Genomic DNA, 19,106 nt, shown 5'->3' with positions numbered 1-19,106 from the left:
ACCCCAACCAGTGGAGGTGGAATTAAGGGGGCCTATAGGTGGCCACCTGTCTGGTCACTGGTGTGACAGGTACACAGGTCTTCACCACCTGGGACATGCCTGACCAGCAGAACTAACCTACTCCCAAGTTTTGGTCTTGCCAAGATGCCCATCTAAGGGGATGTCCATGGCCAAAGTGAGTAGAAACTCTCTATTCCAGCGGTTCAAGATTATCAAGATTGCTCTGGAGATTCATGTACCTGCTGGAGAGAGATGGGAGTTTTGTCTAGTGGTGGTTTTGGCTCCTCTGAGGTAGCGCAGATGGTTAATATGCCTGCTGCAAAGAACGTGTATCATGCAAAGAAAAGTATTTTATGTGCATAGCTCAGTGGATTACTGCTTTTGTCACAGAGATTCTTTAGTTACTATGCTGTTCATAAATTACCATCGTAATCTAGCACAGTGAGCTATGAACTGCCATCAAATAACTGAATGCAAACTGAATGGAAGAAATAAGTTATGTTTTCCCGGTCTTTCATCACCCTTATGCTGCTGAAAAATGGTTTGCTTCTGCAGAATTACATTATTAAAGTCAACACTAGCCACTGTGTTATGTTTTGAATCGTGAGGTTGTGCCTCTCCAGACCAAGCACTCTTGTAAAACGCCTACCAGTATGGATGACATATGAATCTTACACCTTTTAATCCCTGTAAAGGGCTCTGACACCCTACACTGGTATGAGAAGTGCTATAAAGCAAATGAAATACATGTGATAGAAAGGCTATGGAGAGATGAGAGGCCCTTATGGTTTTACTTCCTTTCCCTACCATATATTATGTGAAAAAGATTTTTAAGATCTTATGTACCTAAAAAGTAAAAACAGCAATTACTTGGGAAATGTAGAATCAGGACTGAGAATGCAGCTTTCCTAAATAAATTCAAACATTGAAAAATTAGTTGCCAAGATGCAGCACCAACCTTCCCATTTTAAATGTTTGCATATTTTTTCAATATAAAACAATGATATCTTTAGTAATTCGAGTACTTGGTGTTTACTTGTTTGTGTTTTTTTTGTGAATTACTGTTTCAATGTTTGAAATTTAAATTGTACAATTTGCTTGGGGGTCCACAGCTTCCAGTAGAGATGCGGCGGAGGTCGCTAGGAGTCAAAACATTGGGAACCACTGCTTTATACCTGGGGGGCACTACCACCCCTCCAATGGCACCAGGTTTGGGGTCTTTGGCCTCAGTATACAGGAGTTCCTCCTCCCAAAAGGTTCAGTGGGAGTCACTGATGGCTCTTTTCTTGGTCAGCAGCTTGCTGTCTCAGGCTTTCAAGAGTGGGACAGGTCCTCTGCCAGGGCCCAGGAGTACTGCTGTGTAAGGACCTAGTTCCTTGGGCTAACTTCCCTCAAAGGCTGACACGCCGCCTCCCTGAGGAGAGGGGACCTGAGCTTGGGGTTGCTCACAAGCTGGCTTACCAGACCTTGGTCTTTTCTCTCGGAGGGCTGGGCCATTATCCCAACTCCAGTACCTCTTTTTCACCCAGGGCTTTGCATTGTGCTCTAGTTTGTGCACACAGCCACTCAGGTACATACAGCATGGATGCATGGGTCTTTCATTAGACCTCTCAGACTCCAGGACTTCAGATCATTTCCTTGCAGACAGGCTACAGGAATTGCAAAGGATACCAACAGCTTCTTTTGACCAGTAACTCCTCCCCACTCTAAGGACACCATTGCCATGGGGTGGACCCTAGCTTAGTTGTCAGCACTGATGACAAAGTTTCACCAGTCAGATACTGTTCTGGGGATATCACCATAGTGACACTTGCACCTGCGTCCCTCAGTGCTTCAACTTTGATCCCAATGACATGTGGCTGTTGTCTGTATTTCTCCATGTTACCGGGCCAGATTGGGCAGCTATACCCATCCCTCCCTCAGAGACTAAAGTTGCTTCAGTGAGCTTTTTGACATGGTAATGGTCCACCTGGGATCCCATCTAGAGACTTAACAATGCGGCAGGAGCTGCAGGTGCACTAGGGGGATTCTTTTTGGGACAGGCAGGGTCTCCAGATCGTTGTCCATTGGCTTTGCAATTGAAGCACCAAGCCTTCATGAGATCCTAGTTCTTACCCTGGTACCCACCCTTGCTGTGTATTTTGTCTCAGGGGCCACCCCAGGTTTTTGGGGTCCTTTAGAAGACTTTGTTTTTATCTTTATATGGTCACCATCTTTCCCTTGTGGGGGCTCAGCAACCCCTCTCTTTTTGTCTCCCCCACTGTGGGTTGTCTTGGATACCCTAATCTTGATCCAGTGGTCTGCCTTCTTTCCAAATTCCTGGGGAGAAACTGGAAGTAAGTCTACCAGGTACTGATGCAATTTTTCAGAAACAATTATTCAGCGGATGCTCTTTCATAACAATATTATAAAGCCCATCATAGTCTTGCACCTGGTTTCCTTTCAATCAGTCAACAAGTGTTTTCACGGAGACTTCAACAAAATCCACCCAGGATTAACTAGAGGTTCTTCTCGTCTCCCTGAACCTGGTCCTGTATTCCTCAGTGGTGAGTCCACAGCTCTCAATCAGGATTTCCTTCATACGGTCCTAGAACTCAGCATCTGCCTCATTCAGTGTCAGGAGCCTATCCCTAAACTTTCCTAAGAACAGCACCCAGAGTAGGGTAGTCTCAATACTTTTGCCAGAGTTTCCCCCATTTTAAAAGCCCTCTCAAAGGCTGTAAACCACATGGAGATGTCATCACCTTCTACATATTTGGGAACAATCCCTTTGGGGATCTTAGGGTCAAAAGCTTCTTTTTTTCCTATTTAAAACTTTGCTACCACCAGAGATGGGTCCTAGGCTCATTTCAGGTCTTTCATTCTCTATAGCTAAGGCTCTAATTCTATCCTCATAGCTGGCTCCTAGAGTACAGCATCTTCATTGTCCCCAATCCCCTGAAGTACTATCAGAAGTGCTCCCAGTGGTATTATTGTCAGTGGAGTTGTGGTGGGCTTCACCCATCCTCGTCCACATCCCAATCCTCCTCCTGAGGTGCGTCTTTGCTTGCCATGGCTCTAACATTTTCTGCGGGCAACTGCTGCAGATGGACTTTTGGGGGTTTAGACCCTATGGCAAGTTTCCATGCAGAGGACCTGAAGCTGTGCCAACTCAAGGTTTTGCTAGGGGCCCAGGTGAGCTCCTGGGATGAACCTGCTGCCTCAGCCATGGTTCTAAAGTAGTTGCGACCTTTTTAGAAACTTAAAAGATTCTACGTTTATTTCTAAAAGGTCTAGCCAACTAAAGTGTTTTAAATTCTAAATAGTTTGGACTGAGGGACTTAACACAAGGCCTTAACAGTACATTTAAACCATTTCGAAAAAAAAAAAAATCGAAAATTGGAAAAATGTTTCTTAACTAAAGACAATTTTGAATTCCTTAGTAGTATAACTTATTACCTCAGTGGTAGAGCAAAAGTCAAATTTTTTACCCTACTGCTGCGCCACCAATGTGGGAAGCTTGCTCTTTATATGGTATACTCAAATAGAGTATACCGTGGAAAGAGTCCAGAGGTTCCCTTACCAGTGGACAGGGGCTTGCTCTCTTTTAGGGGGTTGCGTGGTCGAGCACCCTTAGGCTTGTCAGAGGGGAGTGTGGGACATCTTCATTACCATCTGCAAGCAACAATCTTCTAAAGGAAGGGAGGCAAGAGGAAAATTCCCAAGATCTCAAGCATAGAAAGCTACATTAATTTGCACAATTTGTAGAACCTATTAGTCTGAAATTAATCTCACCATCCAACTTTGCACCACTACATGAGAATACAATGACATTCTTTAGTAATGACTGTGGTTTGACAGGAAGCAACGTGGGTAAATATGTTTGTTCAATACCACATCTGATAGAAGTCCTGTAAATTTCTTGCTGAAAGGCATAATTGGAATATTATCCGAGGCCCGAATGGCTGTGGTGCTTACAAGAGGTTTTTTAAAAGGTGAGGAAGTGGGCAAATAGCAAATGTGCTATATGATTATGACCTATTACTTTTTCCCAAGGTGATATGCATCTTATCGCCAAACAACTGTGGCTCTTCAAAAGACTTTGCCTGCAGTTGATTTTGAACATCAAATAAAGAATAAGTCTTTAGAGACCCTAAACAACTAATTACAGATGCAGTTGAAAAAACAACTGGGAGGAAAGATTTTGGTCTAAAATCATTGAGCCACATCACCATGACTTCCGTAATTGCAGAACTGATGAATGCTTGGTGTGTTGCCTGCTTGTATCAGGAACCACCTGTTCCAGAATGTATAAATACACTGAAAGTAAGAGAGCTACCTGAAATGATTTACAAAGCTTTGCATAATCACCAAACGCCTTGTTTGACTGTCCAAAACACACAGTACAAAAGTTTTGATATTCCTTAATATCAACATTTAATTTCATCAACTGTTTTTTATAAAGCTAGTGTACAAGTGTAAGTTGATGGCTTTACAGTGAAAATATAGCTCAGGGATGTGGAATTCCTATCATCTAAAGCCCGGGACAGATTGTTTGGGGTCAAGGGCAACAAGTTCTTATGTTTGTTTTGTCCTTGAGAAAAGTAGGCCCAACCCACTACAGCACAAATCCTTTGGCTGTCAGTTTACAGAGTAGGGTACTGTCTGCAGTTGAGGTGATGTGTGTCCACATGTTAATGCTGTTCGAACTTGTATTTATGGTCATAAATGAAAAGCCTTCATTACTAGTGCTATAAATAAACGTTTTAAGGTCACACTGGCACTGACAGTGTTTCCAGGAAAAAAACAAAAACAATTACACACATTTGAAAAGATTAACAATATGAGGCTAAGTATAATGCTCACACAACGCTCTATGATTAGATGCAAATGTTAGCAGTAGCTTGTAAGCAAGAGTGATGATGCTTTGCTTTCAAAATAAAAATGTTCAGAAAAAAATACAAGTAGGAAAAAAAAAGGTTTTGTTACTATGAACTTTTAGGTGGTATTTCTTTGAAGCGCCATTCAGTAGAATATGCTGAACTACTTTGTGTGCCAATATGCTCCTTGTGGATCAGCAGAATGCGATCACTCGCTGTAAATCCAGCCCACAGATATAGAGAAATAGAAGTTTAATAAACACTAAGGTGGTCATTCCAACCCTGGCGGTCCATGACCGCCGGGTTGGAGGACCGCGGGAGCACCGCCGACAGGCCGGCGGTGCTCCAATGGGCATTCCGACCGCGGCGGTAAAGCCGCGGTCGGACCGGCAACACTGGCGGTCACCCGCCAGTGTACCGCCGCCCATTGGAATCCTCCAAGGCGGCGCAGCTAGCTGCGCCGCCGAGGGGATTCCGACCCCCCCTACCGCCATCCAGTTCCCGGCGGTCCGCCCGCCGGGAACCGGATGGCGGTAGGGGGGGTCGCGGGCCCCTGGGGGCACCTGCAGTGCCCATGCCACTGGCATGGGCACTGCAGGGGCCCCCGTAAGAGGGCCCCTAAATGTATTTCACTGTCTGATACGCGACGGGTGCAACTGCACCCGTGGCACAGCTTTCACTCCGCCGGCTCGATTCTGAGCCGGCTTCATCGTGGAAGCCTCTTTCCCGCTGGGCTGGCGGGCGGCCTGAAGGCGGCCGCCCGCCAGCCCAGCGGGAATGTCAGTTTTACCGCCGCGGTCTTTCGACCGCGGAACGGTAACCTGACGGCGGGACTTTGGCGGGCGGCCTCCGCCGCCCGCCAAGGTCAGAATGAGGGCCTAAATGTCTGTTAACGCCAGACCTAACTAGGTACTCAATTATTAAGGAAAGTCACAAACGTGTATCCATGGTATATGTCTTTGACTTAGTGTCTTTCATGAATTCACAGAAACTTACAGAAGTAGACCAGGACATCGTACTCCTAGACAATATTTGGGAACCGTATTTTAGCATGAGCAAACATGCATGTGTAGATTTACTCATGTGAAAATCTACTGAGCGTTTACAAGTTCACTTTCCCGTCAATCACTTTTTTCCCCAACCGTTGAACAACTTCTACTTCTGCCAATTGTCAGGAGTAAATTTCCAACCTTTCTCATTATGGGAAAAGATTAGGGACGAGCTGGTGAAAATCCTTAAAACATGCAAGTTAGTAGGTTTGCAGATTTAAAGGCTTTCCAGCCCTGGAACTGTTGCTTACTGGTTCCTCCAGCCCCAGTATGTAGATTTGCGGAAAGGCAGCAAAATAAGGAAATTGCTATAGTAGGGACTGAAATTACAAGAATTCAAAACCTACCATAGGAGTAGCCCTAATCAGAAGTTATTAAAAGAGCTGTTAACTAATGAGATTGCTGACAAAATGTTTCGCCGCACTACATGGCACCGAAGGGACAAGTAGAATTTTTTTTACAGGACAAGTAGATTCAAGTAGCAACCTGTCCCATGGACAAGAAGATATTTTATTAAATTCCACATCCTGATTAGCTGAATAAAATTTGCAGTAAAATGTACTAAAACTTAAAGTACAAGAAACAAGGCAAACGACAAAGATAGAGTGGTAGGACCCCACGCAGGTTTCCCTAGTTATAAGGTGTACTCCGAGAGCAAAAGAATGCTAAAAAAAGACCTACAAGTTTATCAATCTGACATTAAACTGGCATACAAGAATACCTCCAACACATGGACAATACCCGCCTTTGGCCCCAGGTTTTCAGATATGCACTAATGGGCCTCAGCAGAGTTTTAAAGTTTTATTTAGGTTGAGATACTTTGCCAAAGCATGGATGTCAGAGTAAATGGGTTCTTTGGTGGGAACCCTGTGCAGTCTTTCTGGATCACAACTGTGCATCTGCACGTAAATATTAGTCTTGGATGTAGTATTTTGTAGAGCCATACTTGGAAGAGTGTGCGTAATAGATGGGTAATTGTATGCCAAAACAACTGCGCACTGAACAAGGACTAATTGCTGATCAAGCTATCTGAACCTTGGTTGCTTGTTATAGGGTGCATACCAGAGATAATTTAAAACAGAGTAACCATCTCCTTTTATGTTAGCAACATTTGCATAGTGCACATTCAGACAAACCTAACCAAACGTATCTTAAAACTAACGCTCAGTGATGTGTTTGTCCAAAGAAACCCCCAGAGTTTATTTGCAAGCACATGAAATCCTGGAAACCGTGTCTCTAGGCTGTATTTACACTCAATAAAAGCTTATTATGTTCTTATAACATTTACTTTTGTATTTCTTTAAGCCAGTGCCGGAAGGTCAATGTCCCAGAAATACATCTGTGAGTATAAAGAAAATGCCAGTAACTAAAAATCAATATGTAAAAATCATAATTCAGAAAGCCTGAAATTAGACTTTTAAAAGGTGCTAACTTACGGAACGTTCTGCAGACTAGTGAAATCAATGTATGCACTCTATTGATTTCATTTTCAATACAGCAAATATTAAGCAATTACACATTTTATATAATATATAAACATAAAATAGAAGGCACTTTATGCAACAGCTGACGAAATTCATATCTTAAAGTTCTGTGTGCACAGTAAGAAGACTTGTGCAGCACAACACTGCTGAAAAGCTGATCAACATCTAAACATTCATCTAAACATTTAAATTAATTGCCTACACCTGTGAGAAAACAAAACTTCGACCCAATAACAACAATAACAACATTTACTGACCAAAGCATCTCTTGCATACTTTATCAAGAATTTCACGAAATCTGTTTGTCATTGGGGGTAGTGGCTTTAAATCAATTTTCTTGAAGTCCTCCGGACAATCGTTCTTTGAATGGCCATCTCTTTTGCAGATTCTGCATACTATAGTTGGAGGCTAGGTAAGGAAAATAAAATTTCCTTAATGGATCAAAAGTGTTTTTATTGTAATAGCAGCAAATCATTAGCACAAAGTAAAACCTGAACAAGCATAAATGAAAACAAATTCAAATCTTCTGAAATACAAAACAGAACAAATAAGTAATTTTTATTTCTTCATTTGTTATTTATTATATATTTGCCTTCTTTTATAAATCTTCTTCTTCTTTCTGAAAGAAAATGCCCAGAAAACAAATCAACGTTTCCAATCTTAAATCTGAAACTGAGACAAACATTTGTCTTAAATTCAAACAAATACTTTTTAGGTCTCGATAAATGGATGCATTAGCTTTCTGGTAGATGTCAGGTGAAAAAATAATAAGAAAGGGGGTTCAGTGTCCATTTGAGCAGTTATACAATTTGCATTGTGTACTTGCACTGGTAAGGAAACTAAAACAAATTGTCCCTCTGAATACCTGCAATACAGACACTTTAGGGACTACAACAGCTGTTATGACATCAGCGACTGAAATTGCTGCAATAGTAGCAACCAGGTTGGGGCCAATTTGGGCCCAACCCCAGCTGTATTTCTTCTGCCTCTCTTGTCCCCCACACCCCCAATCAGCTCTCCATCAGGGTGAAACGAAGAATAATTTAAAAGAAAACTAGAAGGCAGCACTCGGCTGTTTAACTGAGCCTGCAGATGAAGAAAGAGCTGTAGAGCTCCTATCAATGCTTGGAAGGTCATTCAGGGGAAGTTATGGCTCCCCTACAGAAGGTAGTCCACTAGCAGCTCACGTGTCCGAAGCATGAACTTCAGGGGGTCTATGCCGGCAACAGTTTGTTTCACTTTCTTTGCAGTTGATGCTATTAATTTGCCTGTCTTCTCAAAGAGCTTCTGACCATAGATGGGACAACAAGGACTGTGTGACCTGTTTGCAAAGGATCTTGGGAGTAAGGCGCCCCCTTATAGCGTAATGTCCCTGTGAAAGACCCAACTGACCTCTGTACTCAAATGATGGAGCTTCACGGTGACTGTAAGCTTTATTTCTTTTCAATTATCACCAAGAAAACTTCTATACACTCTTGAGATGTCTTCAGCAGAGCTCAAATGATTTTAAAGTTCATAGATAAATTGTAGCAACACAGCAAGTAAGCACTTACATCATTGCCTGGTACACCTTTATCCAGTGCTAGCTTTGTAATAGATATATATTGGAATTGGCCCTTTGTGCAGGGTTATCCCCAAATCTTTTGCCTTTTTTCTCCTACTTTTCTGACCCTCTTTTTGTTGGCTTTAGGACTCTGGACTCTTTACCACTGTTAATCAGTGCTAAAGTGCATGTGTTCTCTCCCCTAAAACTTGGTATATTTAGCTTACACCTGTTTGGCTTATTTAATTTACCTGCAAGTCACTTTTAAAATGGTATATGGTATACCCAGGGCCTGAAAATTAAATGCTACTAGTGGGAATGTAGCGCAGATTGAGCCACCCACAGAAGAAGCCTTTCAAATTAGTCTCAGGCCTGTCACTGCAGCACCTGCATGCACAGTTTACTGCCTAAACTCACCTTTTCCTACATATAGGTCACCCCCTAAGGTAGGCCCCAGGTAGCACTATGGGCAGTGTGCTGTGCATGTAAAAAGTAGGACATATTTTTATGTGCTTCATGTCCTAATAGTGACAAACAGCCTATTTTGTTTTTCACATGAGTGCTACTCCTCTGCAGGGTTTGCATTGTGAAATCCTTTATATATGTCTAAGTGGTCCTTTCTGCTCTGTAAGGAGTAGCGTGGGCATGTTTAGTAGGTTTAGAATGGTAGTGAGAAATCCTGCTTACTGGTGTCGGTGGATTTTACATTACTATTTTAGAACTGGCACTTTTAGAACGTGGGTATTCTCTGAGGTTATAACTCTAGTGCTTTCTATCCTGACTCCAATCCACGTCTGTGGCAGTGACAGCCCTACTTGGTGCATACTTGCCAGACAACTATCACACAGGAGCGACGGGGTATGACAGAAGAGACATCTGCATACTGATAGCCATCCTGGGCTGGGGAGAGGGAGGGTCGTTCACACCTTACATGCCCTCACACAATGGACTGATTACTGATATCTGGAGGGAGGGCCGGGTTGAAAGGGCATTGGGCTTCACTTGACATGATCCCTTTGAAGTTACCCCCTGAACAAAGGCATGTTGAGTATAGTAGAAGAGCAGTTTAGAACTGGGACTGAACCTCTGCCAGAAGGACTGCTGGACTGCACAAAAGACTCATTAGGACTGCTCGTTGTTGCCCTGCTACCTGGTGTCTGCTGGGTGGCACAAAGGACTCATCTGGACTGCTTGTCTGCTTGTTGACCTGATGCTAGCTGCTCCCGGACACTGGACTACCCTATACACTGCGTGGACTTGTAACCAGATGCTGCTGCTTCTGCATACTGCACCAGAGGTTTGCTGTGCTGCCAGGAAAACCATCACTTACACTTTGCTTGGCTCTGATGACCTGTTGGCCTTCTTCGCTGCCAGTGAGACTGCCACTTTGATGAAGAGACCACTGTCCTGGCCTGCTGCCCACCTCTCTGTTTTTGTGCTCCCCAGTGTGTAGTGTCGAGTTCAGGACTTCGGAGGCAGCTCACAAACACAGCCTACTACTGCCTAATCTGCTCGCTGGGGGAGTGTCCTACAGTGCTGGTATGCTTTCTGTGCCTCCAACGGAGCCCATGACATCACGTTCCGCTGAGCGAGGGCACCCACAGCCATCGGCAGTCCTGCACGACAGGGGAGGCCTTATTCAAGAGACCTTGAGCACCCTACCAGTGCTTTTGGGGTGACACTTATCTCCTGGGTGCTCTAGTGATTTGGAGTGATGGCTTTGTGCCAGGCGGGGCCCCAGAGCCAGGGGGCACTGGAGGGCCAGGATGGGAGTATCGCCCCTGACCAGTGGCGGCTGGTGACATTTGAAAGTGGTGGGGTGTAAAAGTTGGATATGACTTTTATGCAGCGAGCGAAGCGAGCAAGTTTAATGGACAAACGTGGGGCCTAGGGTGGGCCCTCCTCAGAGGAAAAAATTTGAAAAAAGATTGACAAATGGTACATTTGAAAGCAAACGAATTTAGTGAGAAAGCAAGATTTATAAAGCAGTGAGAACAAACACATTGAAAACTGCCTCATATCTTACTGCATTAATATGTTCAGTTACTTTAATGTACAAATGGTGCAGCGCGACAACTTCAGGCCCTTTAATGTGTGCGCTTGCCCAGCGCCTTGCACTGCATGCAGCATCAACTTTGGAAGAAAATGCTCTAAACAGGCATCAGGAAGCACTCACAGCTGCTTGCTGCAATCAGTATTGCAGAAATATATGCAGACAGGTCTTTAAGTGAATTTAAAAAGTGAGGGGTCTCAAAAAGGGAACATGCACAATACATTTCTGTGATTCCCGTAGTGTGCCACCTGGCCTGTATTTTGGTTTCTCTCTCAGGTGTTATTGCATCCAGAAATATAACACAACTGACGTACATGTAAAACCTGTTAGTACTGTTGGCTTTGTCAGTGGTTGATAGCTGTTTAAGATAAATGAGTAACAGCATTGCTTAGTTATAAATAACTAACATTGGAAATCTTTAAATTCTGCAATTGTGAGACTGTGAATCAAATATTATTGAGGCCTTGGGAAAGACTAGGGCCTTCAGTTATTTGTGCTTTAAGTTGGATATGTAAGCCCTTCTTCTCTGCACATCTCATCCATGTGCATACTTTCAATGTCTTCTCTGTCCTCCTTAACACACTCCTTTCACTCTCCCCTGAATGCACCTCCTCTCATCTCCCTCATTTTACCACCCCAAACATACACTGCACTCATTCAAATTTAAGCACTTTATTTCCTTTTTTCCTTCTAAATATTTTGACCTCTGTGCACCCCTTTCACAAAGTTTACACTGAATTTCTATTGCAACTGGAATACACGACCCTTGTCCTGTGTGATTTGTAGGGAGGCCAACTCACTGTCAGGCACTGTGCTTTGCCTTCAGTCTCAGCACCAGAGCTATCAGTCAAAGCCCTCATAAACACCTTGCACAACTCAAAGTATGCATAATACAAGTGTGATAAGATGCACAAACAAAATATAGAAACACAGCACGATGAAAAAGCTAGCACTCTTGGGCAATGCAAGATTAAGTAAAACGTAAAATAAGAGAGGAACTAAATTGCTGAATTCACATTAGAGTCCATGGGAACGGTCACAAACCATGACCCGAACCATATCCTCGTTTTAAGTCACTGCCCAGGCTGAATCAGGGCTCTTACCTGCTACAATCATTGTTCAACAAGCAGGTGCGTTACAACAAGCACTGGTAAAGACAGAGATCTTGGCCCGTTTTTGTATGGAAACACATGTGAGCCAAAATGGAAGAAATCCTGAGATCATTGAGACAGCTATGCTTAGTTATTTATATACGTCCTCCCACAAACGAAAAAAAACGGATTTATGTGCTGCAGAGTGCCAACCCTCTCAAACTACAATAAAATCTATCCCTTCTCGTTCATTTTACTACATTCATGGGCTGACCTAGTCGTGACCTCCGACCTCAGGAATACGAGAAGCAGCAGATAATATAATAAGCAGCCAGACCTGGTCTCCGGGCCCTGCCTGTCTGATTACGAGCTGCTGACTGCCTCTGTCAGTGGGGTTGATTCAGGGAGGGCAGTAAGTGGCTTCACATGTTAATTCGATGTCGAGAGAGGCCCGCTGCGGGCAATGCGAAAATAGTTAGTCTAATCACTGGCCTGCTTCAAGCACCCAGGGTATTTCTAATGTTATTTAATCCGTTTTTAGGCATGATTAAAATTAAAGCAGTCAGTAAAATACTTCCTGGAGTCTCTTTTAAAGGGTCCAAGTTAAAAAGAGGGTTTATAGAAAACTTGGAAAATAGATGCCGCTTATTCAACTCACAAGATCAAAGTCGGAAATGTTTGTGGTGGCTAGTGGCGTAAAGGTACACCGCATCTTGTCTTTGTTTACTGCCAGCTGTCTCCACTCAATGTTCGCAAAAAGACTTATGTCTTTTATTCTCTTCTGATTGCGCATTCACATAGTCAGCGCCTTCTTCAGTGCCCCATGACACATGCTCCCTTAGTCGGAGAGACAGCGGTGCGCCTGCTCTTGGAGAGAGAAAGGTGTTTTTTGTGCTACAGCTGCCCCCCCCCAAGCCACGCCCACAATGCTTTAAAGTAATGTGGTATGGTGGGGAATGCCCAGACATCTTTCTTTCACGGAGAACATTTAAGTTACATTTTAAACTTGTATTTTACTTTATCTTAAATACCTGTGAAATACCTGGTGTCGACTCACTGCATAACCAAATCAGACATTCAGGAAGGTCCGACCGACTCCCAACAGCAGCGCAGGAAGCAGACACCTCGAGTCTGTGCAGTTGGTAACTGCACATACTCGATTTTCAGCTTGCTGCCTGCAGCCTCTACCCCGGCGACCATTTCCCAACTTGTCACAGGGCTGGACCCACCCTCCTTGACAAATTGGGAAAGGGTGGGGTGACCATCCTCTCCACTTCCTGACTGACGTGAAGCCCCTAGCGGTACAGGGCTTCAGCATGAAGCGCCCGGGGCTAACTTTATCCACACGTCATTAGGGGGTGGAGACTGGTCCTCGAAGCTATGTCTTTGCCGAGCTGATGACCTCACAGGCCTCAGGCTGTGAGCTTGTCAGCCCGGCAAATATCATAGACTCAGTCAGGGCCTGCCCTGCCCAGAGGAAAATGGAATGCATCGTCATCCTGCCAGTGTCATGTGACAGTAGCCCCGGGCCAGTCCCCAGCCCCAAGCAAGAGGTGTGTGCATTTTTGTTTTACGGAGTTAGGGGAGTTTGTTTTCATTTTTTTGTTACGAGGGCAAAGCCCCGACGCCCTCATGCAGAAACCGCCACTGCCCCTGACCTAGAGGGAGAGGCGACCAGAGAGCCAAGGGCTCGTTCAAAAGTTCCCTTAGTGGGACTGAGTGTGCTGTTCACATCTATGAATCAGCCTACAAATTACCACGGGTCACATAAGAGGCCTGCAGGTATTCCGGTGCCCTGTTTGGGTTGGGAATGCCCTGGTGTTAGACTGACAGCCTTAGGGTGGTCATCCCCTAACCTTTTGCCTGCCTCCCTCACACAAAGGACTGATAACAACCCCCCCCCCCCATCCTCCTCCCCCCCCCACTGGGACCCCGGCAGACAGGACTGGGCTGAAAGGGGAAATTGTGCACTTCAAAACACCTCTTTGAAGTCTTCCCCACTTCAAAGGCATTTTTGGGTATATAAACTGGGTCTCTGACCCCACCAACTCAGACACTTCTTGCCCTACACCTGCACCCTGTCAGAGAAGCTGCCTGGCTGGCCAAAGGACTCATCTGCTTTGCTGGAAAGGACTGCTGCCCTGCTGGCCTCTGACTTTGCTGGAAGGGCTCTGCCTTCCCCAAATGTGCTCTCCAAGTGCTTGGATTGAACTTGCTGCTTGCTTTCGAAGTCTTAGGGCCAACAAAGAATTCACATCTTCAAGAAATTCCTTCTGAGTCGATAACTGACGCAGCGCCTGCCAAAATCGTCGAAAAGCCTGCATTGCGGCTGAGAAATCGGCACACAGCTGACCGGAACGATGGAGCCCCAACTTCCTGACTGGAAATTCAACACAGCACCTACCTTGCAACGGAACATTTGACACATTGGCTACCGGATCGACGCAGTGCCTGTGCCTTCTTCCAGCGTATCAAGGACTTTCAACGCATCATCCCTGGGAGTCAAAATATCCCTGCAAGGCAGTGAGGAACAAAGACTGCACGCAGGAAAAAAACAAAACCCCTTGCAGCGTGGAAAGAAACAACGCATCATCTGTGCCACTCTGGAAAATAAGATGCAAAACACCTTACTTTTCAACACATCTCCTCCCTTGCCATCTCAGTGTGTCATTATTTTTGATGCATCCCAGGTACTGTGTGTAACAAAGAGATAACGGTTTATTTCTAAGGATTGAGACTTTTAAACTTTTAAAAGTGATATTTCAACTTGTGCTTATGGGATCTTTGTCATTTTGACCTTATTTTATCCACATAAATATCCATTTTTTTAAACCTGTGTGGTGTATTTCTGTGGGGTTTTCACTGGGTTACTGTATGATTTATTGCACAAATACTTTACACATTGCCTTCTAAGTTAAGCCTGATCGCTCAGTGCCAAAGTACCAGAGGGTGGCCACAGGATAATTTGGATTGTGTTGTGACTTACCCTGAATAGGATTGTGGTCCCTACTTGGACCAGGACTTATACCTCTGCCAACTAGAAACCCCTTTTCTAACACCTGGTAACCACGGATCTCATAAAAAAGCTACTGTATAACATTTAACAGGAGTGCAGGGGTACTACACCCTAGGTCTTAGGGAGATACTTGGCGATCTATGCGTTTATGGTAACTTATGGTGAGCTGAGATGACTTACGGAAGCTCATATGATGCTCCATGTAATAGTGGGGATTTGTGCTGATTCCTGTGAGTTTATCACCCGCTGCATTTGTTTGGGGCCCTGATGCAATGATGTATGTCCTATTTGTTCTTACACTGACAGGATAATGAATACTCTTACAGGGATTGCAGACTAGGTGTAATAATGATGTTTTCTATGACATGTTCAACATAGAAACCTTTCTCTTTTTGCACTCACTGTAATGTTGTGACCGTTGCCTAATTGGCAAAGTAATCACTGGTTTATGAGCAGCATATCTGAAATCTTGTGTGGAATCTCTTTTGTGATGTATTTAATGTGTCACGGGGGGAAGAGAGAGAGAGAGAAAAAAGAGAGACAGACACACACACACACACATAGCCATTGGGGTAAGCCTGACTGCTCTGGCCGTGCTACCAAGGAGTTGAGCAGGGGTCATCTTGGGTGTGTAGTTCCCTTACCCTGACTAGAGTGGTCGGTTCCACCTGGCTTAAGTGTGTACCCTAGCCAACCAGAAACCCCATTTCTAACAATATATCTTTGATTTATAGGACTTGCAATTGTGCTATTACCGTGATTAATATTGGTATAAAAGCCTGTTGGAAAATGGACCATTGGTAAGGGCAGGTAAGTACCTACACTTAGCAATAGGCCACTAACCTCCACTTATATCCAGTTAGGTGTTAGTAAATTAAATCCAGCTCAACCCTTGGTAGCTTGGCAACGAGCAACAAGGCTTAACTTAGGAGACAGAGTGTAAAGCATTCAAATATCACAAAACAGTAACTAACTAAAACACAGGAAACTTTAAAAATCCAAAACCAAAAATAGATTATATTTCTATCTTTAAACTGACACAAAAACGGCTAAAATCGGATAAGGGGAACCGGAGATATGAATTTTTAAAGAATTATTGTTTTCTAGCGCCTAGAAACAAAAAGCGCCAATCTGGTCATCTGGTCGCACCTCGACCGGGGCAAAGTCAAAGTTTAAGGCCGACCGCGATGCAGCCCTGCTCGGCTACAACTCACAGGAGGCCTCGTCAAATGTTTACCTCTGGACTTAGTTTCTTTTCTGAAGATTTTCTTCAGCGGGACGAACCTGCCAGTCCAATCCGACCTCCTGGAACTCTTCTCAGGATACGCGTCGCGGGAGCCCTCGGTGGAGATTTTTACCTTCAGACTTAGTCGTTTTTTCGAGGTGAAAATCCTTCGACCGGGGCAAACCTGGATCTTGATCCGATGTCCCTGGAGCCCTCCCTCAGATATGTTGGCTGGGAGGTCCCGGTCAACTTTCTACATTCGGACTTAGTCTCTTTTTTGGAGACTTTCTTCACCGGGACGAACCTGCAAATCAGGCCGTGTCGCAGTTGAGGCAAGCCGGCTAGAGTTGCCTTGGCGGTTTGGTCCCTCTATGGCGCTTTTTTTCAAAAGTTCTCCAAACTTCTGGATCTTCTCCCAGATGTACTTTTAAGGTTCTTTTGGGGGTCCACAGCTCACCCCAAGGGTCCAGAAGCTCTGAGATGATCCTTGGGGGTGTGGACTACAACTCCCTGAATGCACCTGGCACAAACTCTTTTGGCCACTGGGCCGTGGTCAGCTGGTTGATTTCTTCAGGAGTTGGTGCAGGGGACTCTGGTTAGCAATTTTTCACCTGTGGCAAACCGGGAGTCCCTGCTTGAACCAGTTGAAGCCAGGCAAAGTCCTTCATGTGGTGAAGTCTAAGTGTGCAGCTGGGGCAGTCCTTCTGAGTGCAGGTTCCAGGTACAGGCCAGGGGTCCAGCAGGGCAGTCCTTCTTCTGTAGTTCTTCCTGGTAGGGATGTGGTAGGGAACTGAGGTGTGAGTGCAGATCTGCCAGTTTTATCCTTGCTCCTGGGTGAAAAACAAGGGGGTCCTGATTCTCCAATCAGGTGTAAGGTCCTTACCCTGTGGTGACCACTTCCTGGGAAGTGTGGCAAAAATCAATCCCATGAGGCAACATTCCTCAAAAATCCATCATAGCTGAAAGTGATTTTTGGAGGTTACATCTGGCTGAGCCCACCCACTGGTGTGGCTAAAAATCATAAACACACCCCTCTCCTGCCCTCTCCTAATCTAATCAAGGGGGCACCTAGTTGTCTGGGGTTGCAGGATGTGGGGGTGTTGCTGAGTTGCTCCAAATGTCCTTCTCTGCCTTTGAAGACCAGTTTGGGAGCCCGCCCCCTTCTTGCCTCACCATCTGCTGAGGGGAGATCCCCTCCCACAGGCACATCTCTTTGTGTGAAGTCAGGCCACTTCACACCTCATCAAGGCAGCCTGGCCAGGCTGCCACAGGCTAGCCAATCAGAGCACAGCAGCAAAAACAAAGCAGGGCTGACATTGGTAACTTTTCAGGTAAAGTTTAAAACTCTTTACCTGAACAAGTTATATTAAATCCAACAACTGGAAGTTATAGGATTTATAATAATAATTAATTTGATACCAAACGCTTTGTATCTGTCACTTAAGGGGACTTTTAAAATTAAAATAAAGTCTCCCCATTCTAGCCTATGAAGGCCATTCACTACAATGAGGAAAAAACGAATGTCGCTGTGTTTACCTCACCAGGGGTTATAAAACTATTTTTATAAGGTCCCTGCTTATAGTTACATGGCACCCAGCCCTAGGGGCACATAGGGCACACCTTAGGGGTGACGTATTTGTAAAAATAAGGTAGTTTAAGACTTTGGAACTACTTTTAATTCCAAAGTCGAATTTGCATATAACTTTAATTTAAAAGCAGCCAGCAAGGCAGGCTTGCCTTTAATAGGACACTGGGCAACTCAGCAGTGCACCTATGGGTGCACTACCTATGCTGGGGTCCCTAAACCTACATGCCCTACCATACATACTAGGGACTTATAGGTAGGTTGACTTAGCCAATTATAATTAGCCTAATTTGCATATTGATTTTACCCAGAGAACAGGCCCTGGGACTGGTTAACAGTACCCAGGGCACCATCAGAGTCAGCAAAACACCAGCAAAAAGTGGAAAATGGGGGCAAAAAGTTAGGGGGCCTCTGCAATCAGCCCTGTTCTCTCACAAAGCCAATAAAGTTCTATTGGATAAAAAGCTAGGACTGCCTAATACATGCGAGATTGGACCACTTAGTGACTGTTCACACCTATATTTCCCCTGCTTCCTGTGGAGTATCCACTCTGTGTGTGGAAATCCTGCAATCCTTACTGTACATTACATGTAGAAATGAAGCTTGTTCTGAGACTGCCTATGCTCTACCTGCTCCCATAAAAGTAAAGTGCTGAAAATATTTCAATAGCCTCCTTCTACAAACAGTGGAGAAGAACTGGCTGTAAATGGGTATATTTGAAGCAATACAGAAGAATCATGTACCAGAAAGGCAAATAATGTAGCTATATAAGGTAACTATAACTTGCGCCCTCGCCATGTACAGCTTTTTCTTCAAAAATTTGACTACTAATGTTTTATTTATAATTCTAATTAAGGATGTTATAGAAGTTGTGATGATTTCTGTAATATCTGGGGTAATTAGCAGTGTATGGCGAGGCCGCAAGTTATAGTTACCTCAGGGTGCTAGTTAAAGTTACTTGAAATAACTAATTATAACTGCTGATTTTCTCTGGTTTTGTACGAGTGAATTCAGAACCTAACTATAACATCTCTGTAACCTTTGTTTTTTCAGTGAATTTTTTTTTTATTTTTATTTTTTTTAAACGTAAACTTCATTACTATACATTAACCCAACCACTCCCACAGAGGGCCTTTGGCCGCGCGCAGTGGTGGTTGGCCGCAGAGCCTGGTCTACGGCCTAGCCCTGCAGCCAACCCCAA

The 19,106-nt window shown here is 44.4% G+C and overlaps 1 protein-coding gene across 6 annotated transcripts in view; it reads right to left on the bottom strand.

Annotated features, from left to right (window-relative positions):
• Positions 1 to 19,106, bottom strand: part of TUT4 (terminal uridylyl transferase 4) — a 1,006,035-nt gene that overhangs the window by 565,742 nt on the left and 421,187 nt on the right. For all 6 annotated transcript variants that reach the window (XM_069232665.1, XM_069232664.1, XM_069232661.1 and 3 more), the window contains one exon: positions 7,650 to 7,800. In XM_069232665.1, the coding sequence (XP_069088766.1) occupies positions 7,650 to 7,800 (151 nt within the window). The remainder of the gene's footprint in view (positions 1 to 7,649; positions 7,801 to 19,106) is intronic.

The sequence above is a fragment of the Pleurodeles waltl genome, chromosome 4_2, assembly GCF_031143425.1.
Source record: "Pleurodeles waltl isolate 20211129_DDA chromosome 4_2, aPleWal1.hap1.20221129, whole genome shotgun sequence".
NCBI classification, from domain to species: Eukaryota; Metazoa; Chordata; class Amphibia; order Caudata; family Salamandridae; genus Pleurodeles; species Pleurodeles waltl.
The sequence above is the reverse complement of the archived record's forward strand: the minus strand, read 5'-3'. Positions and strand labels throughout refer to the sequence as shown.